This window comes from Acipenser ruthenus, chromosome 42 (assembly GCF_902713425.1).
Source record: "Acipenser ruthenus chromosome 42, fAciRut3.2 maternal haplotype, whole genome shotgun sequence".
NCBI lineage: Eukaryota > Metazoa > Chordata > Actinopteri > Acipenseriformes > Acipenseridae > Acipenser > Acipenser ruthenus.
Window position 1 is genome coordinate 7,254,655 of NC_081230.1, and position 26,923 is coordinate 7,281,577.

Below are 26,923 nucleotides of genomic sequence, written 5' to 3' on the forward strand. Positions count from 1 at the left end.
ATTATTTTTTTTTTTAAGGATGGTCGGTGCTGCGTACGTAGCCTGCCTGCACGGCAAAGCGTTACATTTCCATTGCATATAAACCTGCCCCTGCTTTAAAACACGAGAAAAAAACAAAAACCATATGCAACCCCTCAATTCTATTTACGGGTCTGAAACTGGCGCCATTGCAGCTCCACTGTGGAGCCTAGACATTGCAAAGCGTGGGCCGCAGTGGAGCCAACATGGCGAACTCACTGCTGCAGTTGCATTAATGCGTGTCCCATCAACCCAAGCGCCTGCGCAGTGGCAAGTGCCGCGTAGCTCTCCTGGTTTATTCCAAATACCATTGGAATGAGTGACGTCACTCCCCAGCCTGCTGTGTTGTGTGTGTCTCCCTCTGTCTCTCTCTCTCCATCTCCTTCTCCGCTCAATCTGTAACCACCAGCAACAGAGGCGGTGGGGTATCGAGGAGAGAGAGGCTTTTTTTTCCCCCACTGCTGCAAAACAATACAATCAACACCACCTTATCCAACAGATTTACTGTATTCCTGGTTACCGTTACCTTTATTGATTTGGATATAAATAAAGCTACATGAAAAGGAATCCAGACGAATCTGAGCCTTTTGAGGCTTATAAAAAAAACATTTTAATTGCTTTTTATTTTTAACCCCCCCCCCCCTTTTTTTTTTAACGTGCTGCTTCCTTGGAGGAGAACCGGGGGAGAGAAACGCTGGGGTTGGGCTCTGAACATAGAGTCGGGGACTGGAGGTGGTTTGTAATTTGTATCTGTGTTAAATTTGCACAACGATGCTATCTCCCAAGCCAGGACTGGCGGCTTTGGGAATATTTTGCCTCGGATTTGTGCACAGTTTAGAGGTTTTTCCACCCGCCACAGCTGTTGACGGTAAGCATCATTCATTTTATGTTGATTTATTACATGTTTATTTATTTATTTATTTATTTATTTATTTATGTTTATTTAAACAATATCCGTGGTTGCGATTGCAAAATGTACTCTCGTCGTAAGTGAATGCTAATGCAGGGTACCGCTACATAACGTTTAGTGTAACACAAACCGGTAGAGGAAAGGTGGTGCTTTGTGTTAAAATGTAGGATTTTTCTCTTACACATTGATATCCAAGTCACATATTTACATGCAAACGCATTTGCTTTGTCTGGCGTCTGTAGAGTGTGGTGTTCTGCTCCCCGCACAATAAACAGTAGCGTTTGTTTTTAATAATATCACGTCATGTTTGAAAACCTGCTTTAGGAATGTTTAAATTAGCCTCTGTAACGAGGAACGTATTTTTTTTTTTTCTCTGGACAGTCCGCCGTGAGTCTTGCATTGTCTCATTTTATGTTGCACCCCCCCACCCCCTCCCTCCGTCCCTGAAAACAATGTAAATACATTGCAACACGTATCTGTATTGTTTAAATGTTTTTAAACAAACAAACCCGATACTAAGTTATCATTTGAAAGCATTCCGCTGTGGCCTGGGGTTTTGCAATAGGTGTCTCGTTAGCAAGTAGCCTACAGTATAAGTGGCCTGCCAGACGTTTGCATGAAGCCTGGCTCGACTCTGTGACACTCCATTCTATAGTGCAATCATGGCTGTGGCATGGTTTATGCAATAATAGTTGGCACATGTTTGAGCGGCAGATCACATAACAGTATCATAGCCTGCATTTTAAAAGTGCGTTTAGATGTTTAACCTGGACTAGGTTGTATATGCAATGCCGAGTGAGCATTGAATGCAAAACAGTGCTTTTGCAAAGGGGGTGGAGGTGTTGGGAAACAGCACAGGAGTTATTTTACACATGCAGCACTGTAGTCACACTGTGCTATGATGATGCATGTGCGTTTTAAATTAATATGCATGGTTGATATTACGATAAAGTCTTTTATTATGGGGGCTTGCGAGTGTCTTAAGTATAGCATGTTCTTTAAGGATGACGGTAGACCGAATTGCAGGGCTGCATCAGTGCGCCGCTAGTGCGTGACATGGCACTCAACTCATGGCGAGAAGGGGGCGAGGGCTTGCACAATATCACAGAGACGACAAAGAAATGGTAGCAAATTAGCTTGTATACTTTTCAGAGGATTGAATGTGTTGCCAGTCACAATTTTTTTTATTTGTAACCACGTTGCTTCACTTGATTAGGGCAACGCTACTCTCATGTCACTCCCTCGCTACAATGTATTAGTACCACTTCCCAGCACAGCTGCTCAAGCGACTACATACGCACCAACTAGTCACTCGGTGCAGCAAACAATTTTTTAAGGGAGTCGCATGTAACTCAGTGTCACGGCTTTAAAAAATCTCTCCTGTCGGTAAATCATGATTTTAGTAGAGTAGCAAAATAATAATTTTTTTGCTTGGTTTGAAAAAAAAAAAAACTCTAGACCGTGCAAAAGAACATGTCTGCCAAACCTGTTGAGTATTTTGTGACCAGGCTGAGCTGTAGAAGCGGTGTACTGGGGGTCCTTCAGACCAAGGAGGGCTGCAATATGTTCTGGAACGTTCTGCAACAAATAGTTGTGATTTTTCTGTAAGCCCGCCGAATGGGGAATCTGTGCAGCTTGATTTTTGCACTCATGTGCATCGTTTGTTGATTACGAGAGGGGTCATTTTTAGAACAGCAGGGCCGTGTTACTTCAACCTCGAGACGTTCCGTTAAAAACTGTGGATGCAGCTCCAGTGACATGCCATGCTACTGTATACAAACGTGTGCTCTTAATGTATATGTACTTTAACCTGCTTAATCCTTAGTGTCGCAATTGCAATAGCAATAAAACCGTCGGAGCTGAACATTTATAACGTATGGCACGCTAATGAATTCATTATTTTGTTTGAAATGCATTATGCAGAAAATTCTACTAGGACTACTCGTTGCTTCTTCCCACATAACGCCCCTGTAAAATAGCCTGAATATTTGTATGTGATAAATGCATACGTGGATAAATAAACCCTATTCAGTAGGAAATGCATGATGACTAAATAATAATAATAATAATAATAATAATAATAATAATAATAATAAATGCATGCCAGCCTTTTAAGTAGTTCAGTATTTCATGTTGCAACCATGCGGATTTAATGAGGTTAAACTGGGTGATCAACTAGTAGTTTTCCACTAGTTATAAATGATTAACGTTCTGGCCGAGTTTTTTTGCTCAAGTCTTATGTGCAGAGCAGTTTTGTTTACCCCCAAATTCCAAGGTTTACCAAACCTTTAGTTTAATTTGAATGACCTAATATGTGTGTGTATGTATGTATATATATATATATATATATATATATATATATATATATATATATATATATATATATAATATACCAAAAGCATGTGTTCCAACTATGTGTCACTATTACCTCCAATAGTTACTCCGAAATTTAGGAAATTAATTATTAGCATGCGTTTTTGTTGTCTGGGGGGTACCAGAAGTTGCCAAGACTTTAGAAAGCATATATTAGCACAGAAAATAATGCTGACTAACAGAACTTTGAGTGCTGAGCTGTCAATGGTTAACGATTGCACAAATACATGCATACAATGCTTTTACTTCTCACTTTAAGAGAAACTGCATGACTCAAAGTGCAAGTATCAGTAGCTACTGTAGGTTCAGGAATTTGCACTGAACACGTGAAACGGCTGAGCACATTAATTATACACCTTTTTAAGTTGCCACAAGTCAACAGTCTGTACATAGAGCCTATGTCTGCTTGGCACAGGTTATTATTGACATTTAGTGAAAGAGAAAAAACTCAGATAAACATGCTATGATTCATAGTACATCAGGGCTTGAAACTCACGCTAGCCCTGCACCCAGTCCTGGGTTTCAGAACTTCCCTTGTTTAGGTATATTATTAAAATGACCAGGCGCCAGGAGTTTGAACAATCAGACCCCTGCCAAATCTGCTCTGAAGTGATCACGCTTCTCGCAGCATGAGTAAGGCATGCAGGAGTCTGTAGGATTAGTAATAGGGGTTGTTCATGCAGCAGAAGGGAAGAACCTCTTTATTCTCCAAACACAGTCTGCTGTCTCCTGATCATTCGATGTAAGTGAGGGTAGCTCTGAAACCCAGGACTGGGTGCTGGGCTAGTGTCTCAAGCCATGGTCCATATTAGATGAATTGTCATCCATTGGGCACAAGGAGGGTTAATCAAGAGACCTCCATATATATCACACAACGACAGCAGTTGTTTCAGCCCTGGGTTTTGGAAATGACATTGAATATGTGGAAAGGCTATCATCAGAGCCTGGGCAAGGGGTGAAGTTGATCCAGAACACACGGGAATTCAGTTGAGTTTTCCCATTCAAGCGAAGTCAAGCAGGGCAGAGCGGATTACATAAGCTAAGTTTCTTCACAAATCTAATTTTGTGAAGAAACTTGGTAAGCACATTCCCTAGTAGAATCTGGATCAGTGTGGAAGTACTAGTCTGTGCTCCCGTTCAAGGGTCCCAGTGATCTACTTGTAACATTGTAGGTATAACTGCAGAGAGACGTGGAGAGGTCTATAGCAACGATGAGCAAGGGAGTCCCTACTGTGTCTCATGTCAAGGTAGAATTGATTTCCACCGGCTTTCAGGATATAGTCCAGTGTGTCTCATCCAACTGATGTACAGGCATTAGCACAGCACGTCCTGTAGCCCTGAAATGAACTAATGCGAGCGAGTCGCCGGGGCATAGCACTGGCATGAGTCAGCAGCAGCAGCAGCGGGGACTGACAGAGATCCCAGTCGAATTCCTGTTGCTGTATTCTGTGTTAAACTTGCTTTCATGTGCTGCTGAAGTGGCTTTAGTGCAGAGTGTGGCAGGTCACGTTGGGCTGATGGGGGGAGCTTTGTGATGTTTTTCTATTCTTTTTAAGCTAAAAAAAACACATTAAGATGGGTCTTGCATGACTGTTACCGTAGATGTATTATTTATTATTTCCATGCCTTTGCTACAGAAAGGTCACTGTTGTAATCTTAACTGTTCAGTTGACTAGACCCTTTAAAGTTTACCTGTGATGTCACAGGGCTATAGTATTGTTTAAAGTGACAGTGTCAATTAAAACCCAGCACGTATTTTTGATATATTGAATACAGTGCTGCCTCTTTATTTTGCTGTCTGATCAGACATAAAAAAAAAATATTAAGAAGTGAGTTAGTGAGGAGCCCTTGTACAGTAAAATCTAGGACTTTTACAATGTATTCTCAGCATGGCTTAACAATTAAACAAACTTATCGAATAGTGAAATATCGAAGGAACACAATTAAATTACATTAAGTGCAACATTACTGTGCTTGCGGTAAATGAACGTGATTTCAAATACTGTGTACGAATCTAAATAGTGCTAAACGCTTTTTTTAAAAGTCAGCGAACGACTTGAAAAATGTTTAGCAAACGACAAAGACGGCCTTGTAGGATGTCTTTGCTGTGAACTGTGCCACCCAAGGAATCCTAATTATTGTATCCTTGTTGTGTTCAGTGCTTGTGTGCTCACATTTAATTGCTTCGCTTCTCCACCAGCAGCGCCTCTTTGAACTGTCCCCCCCGCCCCCCCCCCCCCACACGTTTAGCTTACAGTGCAGCAAAAACAACCGCTGACAAGTTAACACCTTTCTGTAACCTACTGTAGAAACAGCATACATGTAATCCTTTAGACACCTTGGCTTCATGAAAAGGCTGTGTTAGATTTGCAAAGCTTGTGCTCCAGGGCATCTTGTTGCAACATTTTATTTTTTTCCCACCAAGAAATTTGTACTTACAAGCCATCTTCATTACCTGTCACTACTAGCTTGAAACGGCTTCAATCATAACAAAAGATTTTTTTTGTAAGCTTTTAAAATCTATTGTGTGGAGCATTTTCTCAATTTGGGGTGTGAATCTTTCAGAGTTTAAAGGTTAGAAAAGTGTCAAATGTTTACAAATTTGCCTACCAGATTAATGATTGTCCATAATATGCAGGCCAAATACAGGTGCTGTCTTTCTGTATAAAATTTAAATGCTGCACACATACTTTTGGAAGTGATTCCTTTGTAGGAATTAATAGCATGGAATTGACTACTAAGTTTCTCATGCTGTGTTCTCATGATCAGCTAAATTTATCCTGGTTTAAAATAACATAATAAAAATCAATATTAAAATAACTGCTTTAATTGAAAGGAAGATTCCAACAGCTGACCACTAGACAGCCACACTGACTAACGTGGCTAATTTACCAATTACAAGGCTTCCTGTGATGTTTATTAAATTTGTCATGTTTATATGGGGAATAGGACTACTTGTTGCTGTGCAAGTAAAGCATGACTGATGAAATTAATTTCAAAGCAGCGAGCCATTGGCTTCCACCTGACGGAATTAACCCTTAAATCACCATTGCAGTTGACCGTCCAACACGAGCAATGTGTAAAATAAACAAAAATTAAAAATAAATCTGCGTTAGTTTAATAATGGTATTCTCTAGTTACAATGTTACACGATTCCATCAGGTAACTGAAATGTTTTGCTTCAGTGGCACAAGAAGGTGTGGAAGGTACCTGAGGGTTTTACAAAATGTAATGTCTCTGGGTACGTGGCTACATCTAGACCACTTTTTCCTCTTTTCCACCATACTGACTGATGCAACGTAATGACGAAATCCTTAACCCTGCCCCCTGGCTCGGCTCGGCTCGCAGCCAGATTCAGATGTCTGTGAGGCTGGAGTTTCATGGATTGGTTCTCGCTCGGCTCAACAAATAGCCAGTGGAGAACCACCCGTACCCATACCGCACCGAGCCCTCATGGGTTGGATGTGCCAGTGAAGAAGGGGGTATTTGGGTCCAGCATCCTGTTTAAATGGTCTGGCTGGAAAACAAACTGTGGTTTGATGGTAATTGTAGTTACTGTACCTTATCTGCATCAATTACTAACAGATTGCCTCTGGTATATTGCTTGCACAGTCTGAGTTCCAGGCTTACTTTACATATTTATAGTCTATTTGATTCTAAAAGTAGAAAAAAACAATTCCATAGTATTTATCTGTTAACACTGTTAGAATATTAAACCTGGATTTTGAAAGACTTTTTAATGGGAAAAGGCAGATTTCATTTCTACTGCCTATCAGGTTCTGTTTCTGAATAGAAAAGCTAAATAAGGGTGTTTGAAAAGGTCAGGCTTACTGTAGTCAGCCGCCTTCTCTTAACACTGGGATTATCCAGAATATTTCTCTACATCGACTTGGTCTCTTATGGCTTTGCCACAGTCATCCCATTGCTTGGGTTAAACGGCTCTTTCCTTGAAGTCTCCAGTCTAAAGATGTTTAATTACAGGCTTGACCAGAGGTGACTGTTTTGTGAATCGTCTCATCTGCGCAGGTTGCGTTTTTGTGTCACTGGGAGTATAATCAGTAGTAACTTACAGTAGCCTTTGGGATATTCTTTCAAAGCAGCTGTTTCTTGAAGTCTGAAAGATGCAGAGCAGCCTCATTGGCCCAATCTACAATAGATTTATTCAGTTTGATTACAACAGGAAAAGTTAATTGAGTTTCAACAATACCCTAACAGTTTTCACTGCATTGTAAACGGTACCTGCCCCAATAAACACCTGGTTTGCAATCTCGAGCCAGGAGGTTGGGCCCTAATAAATTACTGACATAGCCTAAAGCAAAAAATGACAGTCACGTTTCGTGGAAGTGATAGCAAACTGGTATTGCGGGACTGGAGGGAGCACCTTTTCTTTAATAGGGTTAGGGAACAGTTCATTTGTCATTCCTCAAGTCTGCCCTGGACTGGAGGGAGCACCCTTTCTCTTAGGGGGTGAGGGAGCAGTTCAGTCTCCATGCCTCCAGCCTGCCCTGGACTGGAGACATGTAGACTACTGTCCACTGGGAGATAAACTGAGACCACAGGATGCATTTCATCTGTGACCCAAGAAGTCAGATTCAGACTACAGAGGTGAAAGGATAGTAGATCAACCCACTTGTCTGTCGACCCCCACCCTGGTCACTTCTCTGTTTTTATTCTGTGCTTTACAGTTGAGATTTGGCACCCTAATGTCCTGTAAAGAATGTTGTTATACATCGGTCTGTCGTGTGCCCTGAAAGAATATTCTACTTTGTACAAGTTTTTTATCCAGTTTTTGAAGTTACATTAATTTGTGCTGAGTGATTTATATGTTTCTAAGTCCTTTTGATGTTTGCTAAATACTTCTAAGCATTGGCAGAGATTCCCTTAACTCTTCCTCAAGAAGGATGGAAATTGCATACTTCCACTGCCTGACTGTTTGAGCCAGACTTTTCTACAAGCTTAGGTAGACCAGCTAAGCTCGTAGAAGAGCCCGGAATGGCTCAAGACTAGAGGTTAAGTTGCTGTAAAAACTGTATGAGTCTTATTTCCATTCCTGCTTTACCTGCAAAGAACTTCATCCAAGTACTGCCAAAGGTTGATAAAAGGAAGACTTTAATCTTAAACCAATTTATGATCGTTGTCTGGCCTTGAACTAGCAACCAACTACAATAAAAACCCCTTCCACTCCCATACACCTTTAAGGTGGAATTAATTATTTTCAGTGCAAATCCATCTTGTCTTGAATGCAGTGCTGTTCGCTGCGTAATCTCAGATTTATGAAAGATCTCCGCCCTTCATAAAGTCATACTACTTTTACAGCAACGCGGAAATTCAGAAATCTGCATATGCCTCTGAACCGTTTCCAGGATGTTTGAACCGTGAGAGAATTGCATAATTGGGAGGAGACCCAGCGGTTGGAAGGCAATCGCTGTGTCTCCTCTGAGTCCAATGTACTGCTGTGTAGAGCAGCATCGGAAATTAATCATACCTGAATTAGTCATTCCCCATATTGATCTTGACTGCTGTGCAAGTGTGTTTATTTCAACACCTGCTTGCTACAGTAAATTAACTTGAAATTAAAGGTAGGTTGGGTGTGGAACAGCCACTGTTTTGCTGCTAGTTCTTCAGGGCTGACTTACTTTGTTCTCCTCTTTAACAAATAGAATGGTCTGTAATCAATCACAAGAACCCTTGTGTTGTTTTATACTATATCTCCAATGTTTTTAGCACCTGTATGTGCTCTATAATCGAGTGGTTTGAAGCCATTTACCTAAATCTCTTTTAAACCTATTGTGAAATCGGGCAGGTTAAAGCCTGCAAATGTGTAAATTACTGTGGGAAAAGAAACTGAAGATTAGTTGAAGATGCATCATTCTCTTGCTCTTCCCAGCAGGTAGTCTTGCATTGATTTTTTTTGTTCTTGTTGCAAACACCAGGCAGTCGCTGATGCTTGTATAAAGGTTGCAAATTGTTTTGTGTTTTAAGACAGATTTAGCACTAATCTAAACTGAATGGTTCCCTAACCCCATAAAAATAAGGATGGTCCTTCCCACAATATCAGTTTAGTATGCATCTCCCTTTACCTCTCCAAAAAATATCATATGTTTAATGCAATCAAATGAACCAGTTTCTCTAAACAGAAAGAAAACATTACTTGCCTGTTGACCTACTGACAAGCACCTTTTACCAGGAGTAAGAATGCATTAACAATGGCTGCTTGAAAAAGTGGGATATTTGTAACCAGTACTGTAGTGGTAGAGTATTTAATATGTCTTTGAAACCTCAAGTGGCAGCTATGTAAAATAGCTTATCATGTTACAGGAGAGGTTAACAGTGCAACCTTTGTTGTTGTTTGATCTAAAGAAGCATTAGAGCGTTAGAAAACATCCTAAACCACTAATCAAACAGCTTGCGCTTCTGCCGGTGGCTTCTGTGATAATGTGGGTGTTTTTCCAGCTAAGTGCACCTGTAAAGGTTAGGTTGAATGGCATCATATAGCTCAGGATGTCAAGAAAACTCAGTTGTTCCAATGGCCTCGTCTGGGTTTAAAAAGTGTTCAATACTTAACTTACAAAGTGAACTTGTCTGCATATCTCTTTAAACTTCTTTTGAAGGTGTATACGAGACTCTTTTGGGTATTTCCCCTCCCATAAATAAATGTACACATCTTCCAGAGAAACCAGGTCTGCTGACCTTATCATCATTAAATTTCAATGCAAAAAGTATTGAAATGAGACCGTATTTTTTAGCAGACAAGATTCGAAGATGGCACAAAACCTAAACTAGAGATGCGTAAATGAATTTGCATGCACGCTGACTACAGATTTCTTCCGAAGACAGCGTTTGGCATAACAGCAGGCCAGTGAGCAGAGCAGTACGTTCAGGCACTAGGACCTGGGGGAGGGATGGGATCTGTCTGCACTGGCTTCACCATGCTACAGCGCCCCAGGCAAGCACAGGCTTTAGAAAGCAATGTTTAAATCATTTTTTTTATTCTACAGTACAAAATAAAAACAAACCGTTTAAACCCAATTTAATTTAGCATGCAAACAGACCCGAGGCTGATAAGCAGAGTCTAGTCTAGACTTGAGGTAGTTTACAGGTGGAAGTTGGGAATCGCAGTTGAATTCAGGGTCCCCCCCCCCCCAAAAGAAAACAAAAGCCCTGTAGGCATGGTGGTGTGGTGCAAGGGGAGAGAGGAATTTCTAGTAACAAACCAGAGCGACTTTCAATTCTACAGCACATGTTTAGACTGTAGATCTCTCCATCTACCCCATCCTACCAGGCACCATGTTCTGGACCCTCACCTAATGCACTATCCTTGCACTACTAATATGTCATTGCAGATGTTACTTTTTGTAATCCTAACTTGTTGCACCTGGTTCATATTCTATTTTCTATTGCACTTACTGTAAACTACACTGTATTTAAATATCAAGCTTGCATTGTAACCCTGTACTGTTCTGTAACACCTGAAAGTCGCCTTGGATAAAGGCGTCTGCCAAATAAATAATAATTGAAATGTTCCTTTCCTCTGTCCTGACTCCACTTCTGGGATAGACCGCAGCTGCAGGCAAATAGTACAGCAACCAGACCCTGCTCGCCCATTGCTTTCTATGAGGTCAGTCTGTTCTGGTATTGCTCACTAACGGAAAAGATGACTCAAATTAACAACACCTGTTGTAAAACCACTGCTTACTGATGAGACACTTCACTTCAAAAAAACATTGTGCTCTGCAATGATTATTTCAGACAAACGGAGGTAGGTAAAAACATTTTAAAAAGCTGGCCCTATATAAATCCGGAGTGTCTTTATTATCTTGTAACACGGCATGGTAATGCCATTCTCCCTAGAATAATGAAAATATAAAAAGAACTCTGAAGAGTTTATCTGCGTGTGTGTCCGTGCGTAATGTGTTTGTGCGTGTGTGGTTTTGGGTTCAGTTAAACTGTCCCAGCTGCTGTCTGGAGCGCTGTTGATGTGCTGTGTACAGTGGTTGTCAGGGTGGCATTTGGAAAGGACAGGTCATCTTCATCTAGAAGACATCCACCTGTCGATCACCGGGCTCTGAGGACGTTTTTATAATAATGCTAAATGGAAACCTTGTGCAAAAAGAAAAAAGCATGGTGATGGAAGCAATGCAATAATTATTGACATTTTATAATGTCCTGTTTGTCTATTTTTTCATTCTAGTTTTGGTATTTATGATGTTACTAGACTATGCGTCAGTATTTTCTTTTTTGGTTTAATAAACATTTTGCAAGCTTTAACAGAAATGTTTTTGGTTTCATTTTCACTGTAGGTTTTACTTAATGATTGCATCCATAAGTAGAAAGTATGTTTGAAAGAATTCGATCTAGAACATAGGGATTTATTTTGTTACTGTTAGTGATGTAGTTTATTTAGCTGTCCATTAAAAGTTTGTAAAAACTACAGTAGGGAGTTAATGGTATTTTTTTTATATCAAGAAGAGCTCCCCGTTACTTGTTTTGGGTCTTTTTAAGCAAAAAGGGTGGACAGCTCTACACTGGAATAAGTGGTGTGGACATGTGCCCAATCCTAAACAGGTTAAAGTATATGTGTGTGTGTGTGTGTGTGTGTGTGTGTGTGTATGTACACTGCTGTGTAAAAGTTTTAGACATGTTGCATGTTTCTACCCTGCTGCATTATGAGCATCAACAATTTACTCAAAGCCTCTACTAGTGTGACACCTGTGCCTTCTGCCAGTTCTGCTGTCAATTCAACGCTTGTCTTCTTTCTATTCCTTAAGGATATTCTCTTTAAGCATTGTGCATCCTTGTTAGACAGCTTTTTGAGTCTTCCAGTTCTGGGTTTGTCAATTTACAGATGATGTTTCTCTGTACTTGTTGATTATGCTTCGGATACCACACCTTGAAAATCGAGTGATGCGAGCTATTTCACTTAATGTTTTTTCGTCTTTATGCAAGTCAAGGTTGTTATAATAGTGGAAAACACTGGTGGAGGTTTTGAGTAATGCTCATAATGCATCAGAATAGATAAATGCAATATGTCGTACGTACATACATACATAATAATTTTGGATGCATATTAACTGTTTGGAATTATTTTATTCAGTACGGTCTACTTGGGTCTCTCTTTGTAATAGTGCTTGCACTATTGAGAGGTGCCTGTGCTGGCCCTGCCTGCACAAAGTGAATAAACTAAACTAACACTGTCCCGATGGGAGGGTGCACACCCCTGGCATCCCTCTGTGCTAACCCAACCCATCGATGTGCAGCTGCTTAGATCTGCTCAATTCAGAATCCATGGTGGTATGACTGCAGGCTAGACACGTTGTATTCTAATGCCTATCAACTCTCTGTCATCTCCCTTCCTCCCTCGGCTCCCTGGCCAAAGCTTTTCAGTTACTTCAGAAGATGCTTTATCTGTCTTATTGCCTTACGATTTAAATACCATTACTGGCTTGGTGCGATAAGGTACAAAAAATATTATCTTTTCGCTACCGTTTCTCTGCAGCAGCAATTACTAAGGGTTAGTAAGGGAGTGTCGGGGGAGGCAGTAATGAATATTTAGCACATGGCCAGCTGTATAAAGAGCAGGGCTGACTGTTTTACTCCATGATAGCATATGTGACATTCCCAACTCCAACCCCCCTACCCACCCACTTTCCAAATGTACTGAAAATCAGAAGACTGGCAACCGTGCGATCACAGCTTGGCTGCTGACGGGTCTAGACCACCCCTGGTCTGCTTCCTAGTGCCACATTTTTCATCTGTATAGACAATTTCACTTTTATTAAAGTGACACAACTTCCATAGTCCATATTTGAATTCATATAGACCCCTGTCCTTTAGTGTGCCTAGTCAACAGTTAAGTCATGCTCTGCTCTCTACTTTGTCAGCCGCTCCAATGTCAATGTACCTCAATAACTTGTGTCCTAAGCCAGATTCAAACACTGCCCCACTAAGCCCCTCCGAACGTCATTGTTCAGCCTTTGTTTGGTGTTCATTGTGTTCAGGGAGAAGTACACAGCATTAGTTCTCAGTACACGCTAATATAAATTAATTGGCCGTACATTTCAATGCAGTCTAGCAATGCAAAGCTGTACAAACCCTATTAAGCCCCCTTCCTGAGTCTTCCTAATTTGAACTTCTTCAGGGAAACAAAGAGATCGTGTTGGGTAATTCAAGCTGTGGGTTTGCTGGTTTTTGCTTTGACTTTGTTTAGGCAACTTTTAAAAGTGAAGTTCATTTGCTGTCCACTTTCTGTACATTGCTTTGACTCGGCACATATTTGTGTGCTGCATTTTGTTGCCAGATGTTAAAATTAGGGCCCCCCTCTGTACAAAGCGATGTTTTCAAAAAACTAGAATTATTCACTGTAGAAGTTTTGCGGTCTAAATTTGTAGACAGCTTGGCTGCAGTTTGGAGGAAAAAAAAGGTGTGCCTTTTTATAAAGTCTTAAAATTCATACCATTTTTATTCCTGTAGAAAAATCTCTCAAACTTACAAAAGATTTTGTTTTAAATATATGCAAGCGCCTGAACCAACAGCAACGTCTTGTTCCTCTGTTTGTCCAATCATCGATCTTCAGAGAGAACAGAGATCTGAATAGGGGTATTCCATGTCAAATGGACCAAATCTTGGGGAGGTGTTTCTTCCATTTTATAGTTGACGATGATCCTTAAACCACATGAGATGGAGAAATAGGAAGGTGACATGTGAATGCAAAAAGACAGCTGTGCAACTCCTGCACAGTTGAGGTTTGTGTGTGGCATAAGTGCCCATTTAATGACCATTGACCTCATTTTCTCCTAGAAACATTACATTGGTTTTTTTCCCAGAGGCTTTTAGTGACCCCATAGGAACAAGAATACCACTACCATTAAAGAAAAAAAATATCAAAAACCTTAATTTTTGCAACATCCTTTTTAACACGCAATCCGTGTGAAACGCGAATGTGAAAACGACTTTAATATTTCAGATGCAACATTTGGTTCTTTTTTAAGCGGTTTTGGAATGATGTGCTTGTGTAGCAGTAAAAAAAACAAACTTCCTCCATTAAAATGAACAAAGTTAAGCAGATTTTATAATTGCATCACTGAGTGCAGCTGCTATTGAAGATCGCACGCATCCCCTTTTTTCCCATGGAAATGCTTTTCAACCTAATTAGAAAGAATAACCATATTCTTGGTCCCTAATGTCTGAATCGTCTTGAAATGGTTTATGGAAAGAGGTTGTTTTATAGTCACAGAATTACGTGTGTGTTCAAACTTAAATCTAATTAAATTAGATGCTTATTAGAATATTCTTCCATAGTTAAGCCTTTTGTGCACGTTTCTTGTTGACTACAAATTTACAGCCTCCAAACGTTGTGGGGATCTAAGCTTCCTCGTCATTGAAACCTACTTCCTCACCTTGTGTGCTAAGTAGCTGCTGCTGCTACAGTATATTCAGCAGTTGCAAGTTCTGTGTTAGCCCAGTGAGCAATGGTGGTGAACCAACAAGCCTTATATTTTGAAGGGAAATTCAGAACACGGAATAGTGCATACAGAGGCACCTGTTTTTCAGGCATTTGGCTGTCGACCCTCTCACTAAATCTTCCTTTATTGTCGGTATAGGGGAGCCAGCTGAGTGGGTGAAGCACCAAGCACTGGCTTTCCTCCACTGGTTCATGAGCCCTTTTAATGAATGGGCCATTCTTCACTGGCTGGGTTAGTGTGTGTGTTGCAGGCCAGGGCTGGGGAAGTGTCAAATTTCGCATGCGCTTTCGAGTTTCCTTCAAGAAAAAAAAAAATATATACCTCCTCCTCCTCCCCATTTTTATTATAAAATAAATATAAATAAGCCTGTCTCGGCAAATTCTTGCAGCTGAATTCACACCCCTTCTGTTTTTTTTGCCATTTTAAGCTTTGTAGATATTGCTTTCTTGCTTCTCTAAAGGACACTGTTAAGCGCCTCCCTTAAATGCTGGTTTTACTGTTTGAATGGCTTTGTCTTTTGTCGATTCACGCAGGTGATAAGGTACCGTTCTTGAATTCATGGGTGGTTTTTGTTCCGTTGGCACAGAACCACATGTTGTGGTTTGTACACCTGTCAGCAGATGCGAGATCATTTTAAGTCAAAGGTGTGTGTGTGTGTGTGCGTTATAAAGTACATGCAAAAACACTCAATCTTTTTAAAGACCTGCAGACTGTATGGTTGTAATAAGCCTAGTTAAGCATTCTTCTGATTTACTAGAGAAGCAGATCAGGTCTTTCTTGTAACCAATGTGTTACTGTAGCTCTCATAAAACAGGTCTGGGTGTTTGACAAGTAGATTAGTCCAGTCACGTATACAAACGTAGATTTTAGGAAGTAATCGAGGACATAAACTTCTGTATTGAAAGGGTAGATGTATATTGCCACTTTTACAACGATGCACTAAACTGGCCTTTATAACCACTGTAACTAATTCCAATCAGAACTATAAAACAAACAATAGTGCTACATTTCAAAGTGTTTCAAATGGAATGAAGAACATTTCTTTTTAATATAGCTTCAATCTTTCAGTCTGTCCAAAACTCTGAAGTACCTGCAGATAGGTAGATTGAAAGTTCATTGTCTCAAGACAGACTTACAGTCCAGTGTGTCTGAACTAGTATGTGATCCATGCATTTCAGCGTGATCATTTCATGCAGTGGTGGTATTCCATAGTTGTTGTGTTCTTGCAGATTCAGTGTGGGTGGAACATGGCTTGAAGGCCATGGCTTTTTTGTTTGAAAGATGTAGTGGCTCATTCCCAGTGTGTGCTGTGAACATTCTTGCAGTAAAAGCCTTGAAAGATGTGCAAGTCTTGTTTGCCTTGCCTCTTGCGTCGGGAATCTCTTGTTCCAGATATTAGCCCTTTTAAGACCTCTGTGACTAATTCAGATTGTCAATCTGTATAACAAAACATAGTTAGCTGGTTTTGTGCCATTTTAGTAGTGTTTGTTTTTTCGAGACAGCTGTGCGTGGATAGGAAATAAGCGTAACGGTTTGAGTCACTCCAGCGCTTGGAGCAATCCTGATCTTTTCCCCTTTACGTTATCTAAACTCACAGTAAAACCTAGAATAATTCAAACTGCTCTGCAGTTATTAGGAAATATAATTCATTCCCTGCCTAAAATAGTTGACACTGAATAGTGTCACTTTTAAATAGTTCTACCTTAAAAAGTGTCCATCTTAGGAGTGATTGATGCTCTCTGTCATCAGTCGGACTCTTATCTAATGAAGTCAGAGCTTGTGGGTAGGAGTAGAAATGGCTGTAAAACTTGTCTAGGGCTTGTTTACCCTCCTCCTTACCCAGTGTTTCCAGTGCACATTAATAGAGTGTATCAGTCTTACAAGAGAGTTTAGTCACCTGGCTGCTAATATGTCTGCATTGGTGATTATAAGTTTATATGAATAGAAATATGAGCTAAACAAGGTCTAGCTGTGAAGGGAACATTTGATTTTAACCTTATTTACTACAACCTTATAGAAACGCTGGTTTTGCTAGTCGTTCAAAGGGATCACTCTTTTAGGTTTAGCCTGGATGATATAAAGCCTGTTATTGCAGTTTATTACATCATCCACATTGTACTGTTCTACACAAAGACCTACTTATTATACTGTACCGTTTCAAAGTGTGTCTCTGTAACACATGTATGTTAACTATTTAATTGAAGACTTGTATAGTTCATTCCGTGCGTGCTATACTAAGCAGAGAATCTTCAGTTTAAATAGTTTTAAATCCACGTGTTGCAGAGATGTAATCCCTTAAGTTCATACCGGAATTGTTAACAGAGCTTTCATTTCCATTACTTCACTCCTTAGTTACGGAGTAACATTGAGAAGTACTTGGATCCTTGATTGCACTCAAGGCTTTGACCATGTGAAATTGACGGCTCTACAACCGAGAAATGTTTCCGCTCTGACTAATATTCATGTTGTATAACCTTGTGCAAAACTGCACTTGCAAAGATCCTTTTTTGTTTGTTTGGTTTTTTTTACAATGTAGATTTTCTTTTCAGTAGCAAGTGGAAATCAATCGAAGTAAAATGAAAAGTTCATCTGCTTGGGAAGTTTAAATTATCTAAAGATGGGCTTTTGTAAGTGCAGTAATATAGGTTCCCTGTGCCATGTGAAACACCAATCAGTCTTTAGATATGACCACATTATAGCTTACAACATACGTGTTCTTCTTACACATCTGTACAGAGGTTCTGCTTATAAAATGGAACTGCATTAACTACAATATGTAACGTGTCTATACAAAATAAATATAAAGCCAACTTCTCAACGTTTCGGTGTGTTTTAACATAGCTTTGTCAAGGGAAAGTGTGTTACAAACATTGGAGGTAATATATGCTTTTGATGCCATGGTAACCACACATTTATTTCTCTTTAAAATGTATATGTGTGTACGATTCAAGATCCTAAAAGAGATTTTGTGGATATCGCTGCCAGTAAATAGAACAGTCTTTTTCTCTCTCTCTCTCTCTTTCTCTCTGTGCCATGTGCTAGGCAGTCCTTTTGAGCCTGCTTGTGATCACAAGATTGTCTCCATTACTGGCTTCCCTGGGTTCTTGTCTTGGAGAAACGTGACTGCAATAATATGCTGCCCTCCCTGCCTCTTAGGATGTCAGTCACATCCCTCCCTAATGCAAGTCCAAAAAAGAAAAAACTAAAATATCGAGAGGGTGGACTGGAGCATGACCAGGGCCCTGCCAGCTCGCAGCCGAGGGCTATGCTTCTAAAACCTGCTTCTGTATCTTTTCTGGAACTACAAAGAAAAAAAGGGGAGAAAAAATGTTGCAACCTTTACAGAAATAAGGATCCAGTTAACAAAGCTCTAAGTCATGGTTGAAATATATTCACTGGCCAAACGGATCATGTTCAGATTCATTCTTAGAAAAGAGTTTGCAAATGACTGTCAAAAAAATGTCATGCATAGGAAGCCAATGCATAAATTACACCTGAAATTCTATTGTACAGAAGAGTGTTTCTCTGCTTTGTTTTTAATAGGTAATTATACACTTGCAGTTTGAGCTGAAAAACTTGATCGACACTGTAAACTGTATCTGTTCCATTAAAGCAACTGCCTGGTAATCTTTGCATTCCTGGTGGTTTTGTATGAAATTATAGTCTGTGGGCGGATTAAGCCAGTGCAAAAGATATATATTAGGATTGATTTAATTACAACAAAGATTTCCAACTGTCTCAGACCACACACAGGGGAAGCTCTTTCTCAGCATTCAGGTTCGTTTCAGTGCACATGTACTGTAGGCAGTTGGCAGCCGCTGCTCACCTGTGAGACTACACTTTTAAATGAATTTCAATTTGGAGGTTCCTACTGTACCTATTTTGAAGGACCAGCTCAGAACTGCGAGATTTGTTTTCTGTTTTAAACTTTAGCGGTTCAATTTTAAAGCAAGGGTGCATTTTCGAGGGATGGAAATAAGACTCCTGTTGCATAGAGGTTTCACCCATTCCAGGTTTTACTAGAAGCTTGATTAGCCACAGTGTGTACAAAGCTCAGGTGCATCTTAATAAATTCGTAGTAAAACCAGGAATTGATCAAACAGCTGTGCAACGGGAGTCGTATTTTCATCCCTGGTTTTCTGAAAGGAAACGGTATAAAATTGGATAATAACTACTTCTGCCTGTTTTTAAAACTGAGACCTTTACATGCTGGTTCTGTCTGTCACACTACAGGCTATCGCAGTAACTTACCAAGCTGCTAAACCCGTACGACAAGTTCCTGAAAAAACTACGACAAGATGTTGAAAAGCATGTTTGCTCTTATGAATGAGGATTTTTGGAAAATTACAAAAATGAGTTCACTAAACTGGCCTCCCTCATTAGCAAACCCCTTTATCAGCTTTGGGAAATCAGGTCAAAATCAGTTCACGACTGTGCTGGCTGGAGATGGTTTTGTAAAAGGCCATTTATTTCCCCTGCCCCTTGAATGTTCGGGGCAGCTAGTGAGCCGTCTGTCAGAACAGTAGGAGGCTGTTGCTGCGACTAGTTTTAATTTCTGCCCCTGAGCGATGGGATGAGTGTTCATTTCAGCTTTACACATTTCCGAGACCTTTGGAGACATGGAAACTACATTTCCTAGAGTCGATAAGAGCATTATAATAAACTGCAGCACACTCATACTGGACTGGGCATGGCTTCAAAGGTTTTAAAATAAAGATGCGGTATTCTTTCACAAACATTATGAGAGTCATCTCCACTGAAGTGGTTTACGGACCCTATTATTATTTTTTAAAGCTTTATACAATTGCATTCATTGATCAGATACATTTTGAATAGGGTAGATTCACTTTAAAATGCAATTTTAAATGGTCAAGAAACCGAGATCCCTTTTATTTCTTTATTTGAGGTTCAATCAGCAAGCAATTTCCTAGTTGAATACCAGATGATTTAGTAATTAGATGCAGTGAGATCACATAATGATCAAAAGCAAAAAGCCAAACAAACGTCTAGACTCTTCAACGTCCAACATAAAAACATGCGAGTGAATATTATATATACGAATATAAAATATGCATTGAGAAAACTTTGTTAAAGAAGATTTAGTAATTCATTTTTTTATTAGATTCTGACATTTCTCATCACAAAACAAATCCAAATGGAAAGAGCTTTGTAGCAGCGTGCAAGAAAAGCAGGGGTTTCTGGGTAGTTAGCTGTGTGAGGCTTTAAATAGGGCACTGGGGCATTTAACTGATTTAATGTTTAATTGAGACTCGCAAAATAAAAGCCATGGCTATCAATAATAGATTCATGGTTCTACTATTTATCTATTGATGAGAAATTCATGAGCTGTAGTTTTGTCAAGAACGTAACATTTCTGCACCATTTCTCCCCTTGTAGAAGAGTACAAATCCCATCCACTTGTTTTGTGTGGACCTTCCTTTGCACAACGTCTTAAGGAAGTGTCTTTTTATTTTGTGCATTTAACTGTTGGTGGTTTTAATTGGGTTCTGTGCTTTGATTAGCAATGTTTAAACAGCAGGAATCTTGCGTTAATTAAACCTCAACATCTTGTCCTTTTTGTTTGAATACTTCTCCCGGCAGTCGTGTAAAGAGTGTTGTATTTTTATTTTTTTTATTGTTAGGTGTTGATCTAACAATGACTCTCTCTGGGTTTCTCTTTGCAGCACCGAAGACATGCAGCCCCAAGCAGTTTGTGTGCAAAGACCAGATCACCTGCATATCGAAGGGCTGGAGATGCGACGGGGAGAAGGACTGTCCTGACGGGTCGGACGAGTCGCCGGATGTCTGTGAGTAACCCTACCTTATGAAGCTCTGCTTGCTGTGGATAGCACATTTGACCATTTATTCATCCCCATACCTAAAGCCTGCCCTGGACTGGAGGGTGCACTCTTTCTCTTAGGGGGTGAGGGAGCAGTTCAGTCTCCATGCCTCAAGCCTGCCCTGCCCTGGAGGGAGCACCCTTTCTCTTAGGGGGTGAGGGAGCAGTTCAGTCTCCATGCCTCATGCCTGCCCTGGACTGGAGGGAGCACCCTTTCTCTTAGGGGGTGTTCTTCTTGGTACCTTTTGACTTTCTGTGCAATAGTTCACATGATCCGATTGCAGCTAGATTACAAGAGTGAATAGAAGCACAGCAAGTGAGAATCAGAAAGCCGCAGAACCCCTTAACTGTAGCATTGCCTTTAAAATGTGTGCAAAAAAAACATCACCACTAGAAATTACTCCTTTCACTTTCACAGAAAGATACCTAGAGCTGTGGCCAAAAGTTTTGCATCACCCTATAGAATTAATTAAGTTTTTGCTTCTTAAAGTTGAATTGAAATGGCAGAATAATGTTATGTTAACATATTGAATTGCACACCGTTTTGTAGTTTTCCATGTACTTCATGACAAATAGAAAAAATGTGACTTTTTGAAATCCAACATGAAATACTGTACTACTACTATTATGGCTTCTGTAGACTTTTGCAGTATCACTTTGTGGTTTGTTTGATTGCATGATGTTAAATAAAATATATCAATTACCTTCATATATAGTGTTGTTGTGTGTGGTGTTTTTTTTGTGAAATTATCTCAATCCTAAAATTCTAGGTGATGCAAAACTTTTGACCATAGCTGTACATAGGTTGATACCAGACTCAATGGGAGACATTCCTCGCTTTCATTATTCTAAAATTATAAAAGTTGCTAGAAGATTAAAATCTCTGTCAAAACAAGACAAAGAAGTTTTCCATTTGGTGTTGCTCAACCCAGTCTAACTTTACCCAGTGAAGTTTATTAAGTCTAGACATCCTGTGGAACTGTCTTGGATCTGCGTCAAGCTGGAAGTTATTAAACGCTGGCCTGAAAGCTCTCTGGTTTGAAGGAATGGATAACCCTGGTATTTTAAACAACTGCTTTTCCATTTAGGGGGCTGGCTGAGTGTCTGAGAGGCCTACAATGCTGTCTCTGCCTGGTTAAAAAACAGACTCCTACTTTTATTTTTTTCTTCGAATAAAAACAACCCCTTATCCCACATAAAAAGAAGTCTAAAGCAGCTCTTTAAAAGTTCCCCAACAGCGTCTTTGTTTGCGACTTTGATTCATGTAGTTATGATCCCTGTGCTGTTTGCTTTTGTGTGGAATGTTAATAAACTTTTAAAAAAAAAAGTCGTCCAAGGAACAGTAAACAGTGTTGATTTTTTTTTTTAAATGCCTACCAAAATGTGGTGATTTAATTTATTTTTTGTTCCCTACCCCAGCTAATTTTAAGTATATTTATATGCATCATCTTGGTAATAAACCACATCCTTAAACCAAGTCCTGTTTATCTTTGGCCCCTGGGGGTTGACGAGGGAAGATCCTGAATATAATCCATTTGTTCAGGAAGGAGGAGGCAGATTGCTACGTGCCTATTTAATACACAAAGCCTCCAGACGCTACAAGGCTCTATGCTGTGTAGTTGGTTAACTCTCCCTTCGTCACAGGGCCTGTCTGAAGCCAGCTGTCACAAATTAAACGAGCTTGGTGGTCTTAACTTTATAGATATATTGAATAGCAGTTTATTCTTCATCACCACTTGGTTTGACACAATAGCCTGCAATGTGACCCCCAAAAAAAGTCTTAATGGCTCCCTCACCCCCTAAGAGAAAGGGTGCTTCCTCCAGTCTAGGGCAGGCTTGAGGCATGGAGACTGAACTGCTCCCTCCAGTCCAGGGCAGGCTTGAGGCATGAAGACTGAACTGCTTCCTGCAGTCCAGGGCAGGCTTGAGGCATGGAGACTGAACTGCTTCCTGCAGTCCAGGGCAGGCTTGAGGCAAGGAGACTAAACTGCTCCCTCCAGTCCAGGGCAGGCTTGAGGCATGAAGACTGAACTGCTTCCTGCAGTCCAGGGCAGGCTTGAGGCATGGGAGACGGAACTGCTCCCTCCAGTCCAGGGCAGGCTTGCTCAGCATCGTGTCTGTGCACCCAAATAAATCACAACATAAATGAAGGTGCAGTGAAAATGAAGTTCTGAAGACATTTGTTCTTGCGTAGATCACAAGGAAACCTGCAATGAAAATGTATTAGATCTGCTATTTTCATATGGGAGACTCTGCCATGTCAGCAATTGTGATACGAGATATCACAAGGTGGTAGAGCAAGTTAGTAATTTCAGAGCCTTTTATTAATACGATTTTAGCTCTCGGTGCTGTTTTAATAAAAGGGCTAGCTATTTTCAGCAAAGTATTTGGCTATTGCCCATTTCTTCCAAATAAGCGCTGTGTTAGGGATGGCGCAATGTTCACACAAGCTGAACGGGTGAAATGAATGCACACACACAGGTCAAAACTACAGGCTATTGGCAGTAACAGCTGATTCAGTGTTTCCTCTGGCAGATCACCAAGGCATCTTGATCAGGACACAGTGTTTCAGTCCTGTGTTTCAACACACTCTACAAAGCCATAACAGCTACTGTGAGAGATGCCGTATGAGTGTTATGATTTACAGGCTGAAAGTAACAGGGTGTCCTGAGTGAGCTTTGGCTAATGCAAGGTGTGTTTGCTTGTTGTCTGTTAGTTTTTGTTTCCCAATCCCCCGGTCATTGCACGCCACGAACAAACAAGCTCTTTATTTCAAACTGATCTTAGTAATGTTTGTCTGGTGATGCATACAGAACAGTTTCCGCAGATTTCTGAAGTTAGGGTTTTGCAGGGGTTGGAAGGGAATTGGAAAAGCTATGCAAGCACAAGAATAAGTTATATTATTATTATTATTATTTAGTCATTTAGCTAGCAGTTGCTTTTATCCAATGTAACTTAGAGACTTGGGGGTGAACTATGCATCACAACTGCTGCTGCAGAGTCACTTACAACAGGACCTCCATTTTACGTACTTCGTTCTTGCTGTGTAATTGATGCTTTTTAAAACGGGGTGTTGCCTTAAAAAGCAGTAAAAAATAATTCAATAAAAATACATGAAATATAAAAAAAGGGAAATGTCATAAAGTTAAGATTCTTTTTTCGGCGCTACGAATCAAGCTGCGCTGACGAGTTCCGACGTCTCGTTGAGTACTAAGAAAGCAGCAGCCCACTGCCTCCATCTTATCCCAATCAAAGGATTGAAATGTCAGACAAGCAAACTCAAAATAGCAGATTATCCCGAAGCAGACGAGACTTCGTATAATGATGTTCTCACCTTGTAAAGATGCCATCCTGTTTGCTGGAGGAGGTCCATGCTAGAGCTGAAGCAGGATGTGCCACAGACAGAGTTCAACAGAGAATAAACAAGACACTAAAACAATTAGCTCTGAACAATTTAGGTTATTTTCTCTCCAAGATATACAGTTGTAGTTGGTTTAACAAGGTGTCTCTTATTGTAGAAAACAATGAGACAAAATGACTTCCAGTAGGATATGAGACTTCTTATAAATCACAAAAACACATGGCACTCCCCACAATGCTACGAACATATAGAACATTTTGAGAACATCAAAATTAAACACAATGTTTTTGACCTTTTTCCGCAAGGCAATCCTCCCAACGTGAAACGCTAGTGAACGTGCTTGCCTATTGATTGATTGATTGATTGATTGATTTTATTATTTTATATAACTAGGTAATTACATATTGAGAAAAAAGCCCAAATATGAACAGGGTCTTGGAGAGATGAGAACATCCGGCTTTTACTGTCAGCACTTTACAATAGCTAGATAGAAATACAACTATAATAAAATGAGTATAAACCAATATAAAAGCAGACACTATCAGATTCTTCTTTTGAGTCAAGCTATAGTGGCCTATGCTAAAAAATAAACATGCATGCTTTTTAATGAAATGTGTAGTTATTTCTCATAGCTGTGGTGGTTAAAGATTGTGATAATTACAACGAAATGGATTCTAGCCCAGCTGTCCTCCTGTGGCTGAGCAAATAGAAAAACACAGACGACTGACAATCCCATTGACTTGGCACTACAGAACTGCACTTCACATTACTTTTATGCTGTATACAGCATGCATAGTATTAATAACTTATGCCACACAACTTTAGCAGCTGACATTTGCACAGCAGATGTAATTAATAAATATATACACATACACATTGTTTGTTTTTTCTTTTATAGCTATTTATGGGTCTGAGTGCCTGGCAAAAGTTGTACAGCTATAACAAACCTGACTCAAACAGTAAACTGCGCATTACTTGCCAAGATAAGCAAACATCTTTGTATTGCCCGGGGGAAACCTTTCGGTGAACTGTTATGCCCTAAAACATATTAAACATGCTGATGTAATGGCCCCACCAGCAGCACAGAGTGTGCAAGTGGGAATAAATGCATTTCAAGCTGAAATATTGGGTCATATCGCAATGATGATTGTAGCTCTGAAAGTGGCTCTTGCACGTCCAAGATGATTCAGATCTAACGGTGTCCGTGAAACTTCAAACGGCGCGTGTTTGTAAACCATCAAAAGCCACCCACTGAGTCCTAGGGGAAAGCGTCTGAGAAAAGGACAGAAATTCAAACCTTTTAAAACTTTGCTGCTGCTTTACAATTGCTTTGAAGACGAGGAGAAGTGTCTCCCAAACCTCTAGGCTTCCATTGCCAGCCAGCAACACTAAATAATTCTGATGCTGGCTTGCAGAAAAGTAGGTCACTGGCAAGATGAGGGTATTGCAGTATCCACACATTCTCTAGAAATTGATCCTTAGAACTGCGTCAAAATAAACCCAATCTGCGTGATGCACGGGCCGGATCTGCAGGAATGGTCATGCGGTACTCTGGTCATACAATTCCCTGTACTAACAGAATAGCCAGTATAGAGTAAACCCAATTGGCAAAAATAATATGAGTTTAACTTTAATCACAAGTGATGATTTGAACTTGCCCCTTGGTGGATAGATGTGTAATCCATTCATTTCAGTACAATGCATAGGATTGGAAGGTCACTGAAAATGAACTGCTCTGTCACCCCAAAGGCTAAACTGCTCTTGCAATCCTTTAAGAGAAAGGATGCTCCCTCCAGTCCAGGGCAGGCTTGAGGCATGGAGACTGACCTGCTCCCTCACCCACTAAGAGAAAGGGAGTGCTCCCTCCAGCCCAAGGCAGGCTTGAGGCATTTATGCCTTGAAAGGGATAATGTGGGGGAAGATCACATTCTCGCAATTTTGTCTGTGGTTAAATGGAGAGGGTTCTTTTTTTCCATGATTTCTGTAGTTAACATTTTTGGGAATGCTAAGCAGTTGTGCAGTGTGTAAGGCTGGGAATCGATCACATTATCCAAGGTTATCTCTCCATTACTCGTCCTTGAGTCCTGGCATTGCTGGGCTGGGATCCGTTGTTCCTCCACTTGGGGCAGGAACGCCACGCTTGGCAGACTCCCATCAAAGGGAGCAGAGGGCCACCGCAGAGCTTCAGACAGACGCAATTCATGTTGCTGCAGCAACACCTGAGATCGATAACTCTCTGATTGCATGCTTTCCAATCTCTGTTATTGACGAAGATCTGCATCAGGTGTGGTGATGCATTAAACCACTACCTGGCTCGCAATGATGTGTTGTAGTCATGCGGTAAATGGTTATTAATACAGATGGATGTAAAACCCTGAAGCAGGGAGGATGTTGTGCATTAGTTAAACCTCAGTCTGGTTCATTTTGAAAAGCAGAGGACTTCAGTTACTGAGGCAGGAGATTTAGCAGAAGCATTTTAGAATGAAGTGTTTTTTTTTTTAACATCATGTTTAACACTGCTTTTTATTTGAGACTTGTTTGGGCTGGAATATGGTCTTTTTTAAATAAGCGTTCAGGGTTTGGTTTTTCCTGTGCTTGTGCCATTTATGATCTATCCTTTTTAACAACACAGCCTGAGATTTTGGTGAAAAAGGGAGGCTGATTTACTGGAACACGGTGCCTGGTGTTAAAATAAACAGAGTTTGATGCTTCAAATACAAACCAAAAGCTTGTTGTTCTTCTGTGAGCAAATGGTGAAATAAAGCTCTCAGTTCAGTCACACCTCTGTGCATACCAACACCTTTCCTTGAATAGCAACTTGAAAGGGCCTGTCTGTTGGTTTTTACTTTGGGAAGCTGGCCACTGTCTTTATGGTGTGTTGGAGGTTATTTTTTAGATTTAAGTAGTTTTATTTTCCTTGTTTACAACCAAATAACAGGTTATGAACAAAGCACAGGAGG

At 40.3% G+C, this 26,923-nt stretch overlaps 1 protein-coding gene across 4 annotated transcripts in view; it reads left to right on the forward strand.

Annotated features, from left to right (window-relative positions):
- The first annotated feature begins 367 nt into the window (after positions 1-367).
- Positions 368-26,923, forward strand: part of LOC117401016 (low-density lipoprotein receptor-related protein 1) — a 138,876-nt gene continuing 112,320 nt past the window's right edge. For all 4 annotated transcript variants that reach the window (XM_059011466.1, XM_059011468.1, XM_059011467.1 and 1 more), the window contains exons 1-2: positions 368-886; positions 20,448-20,570. In XM_059011466.1, coding sequence (XP_058867449.1) covers positions 790-886; positions 20,448-20,570 — 220 coding nt within the window. In that variant the 5' untranslated portion in view covers positions 368-789. The remainder of the gene's footprint in view (positions 887-20,447; positions 20,571-26,923) is intronic.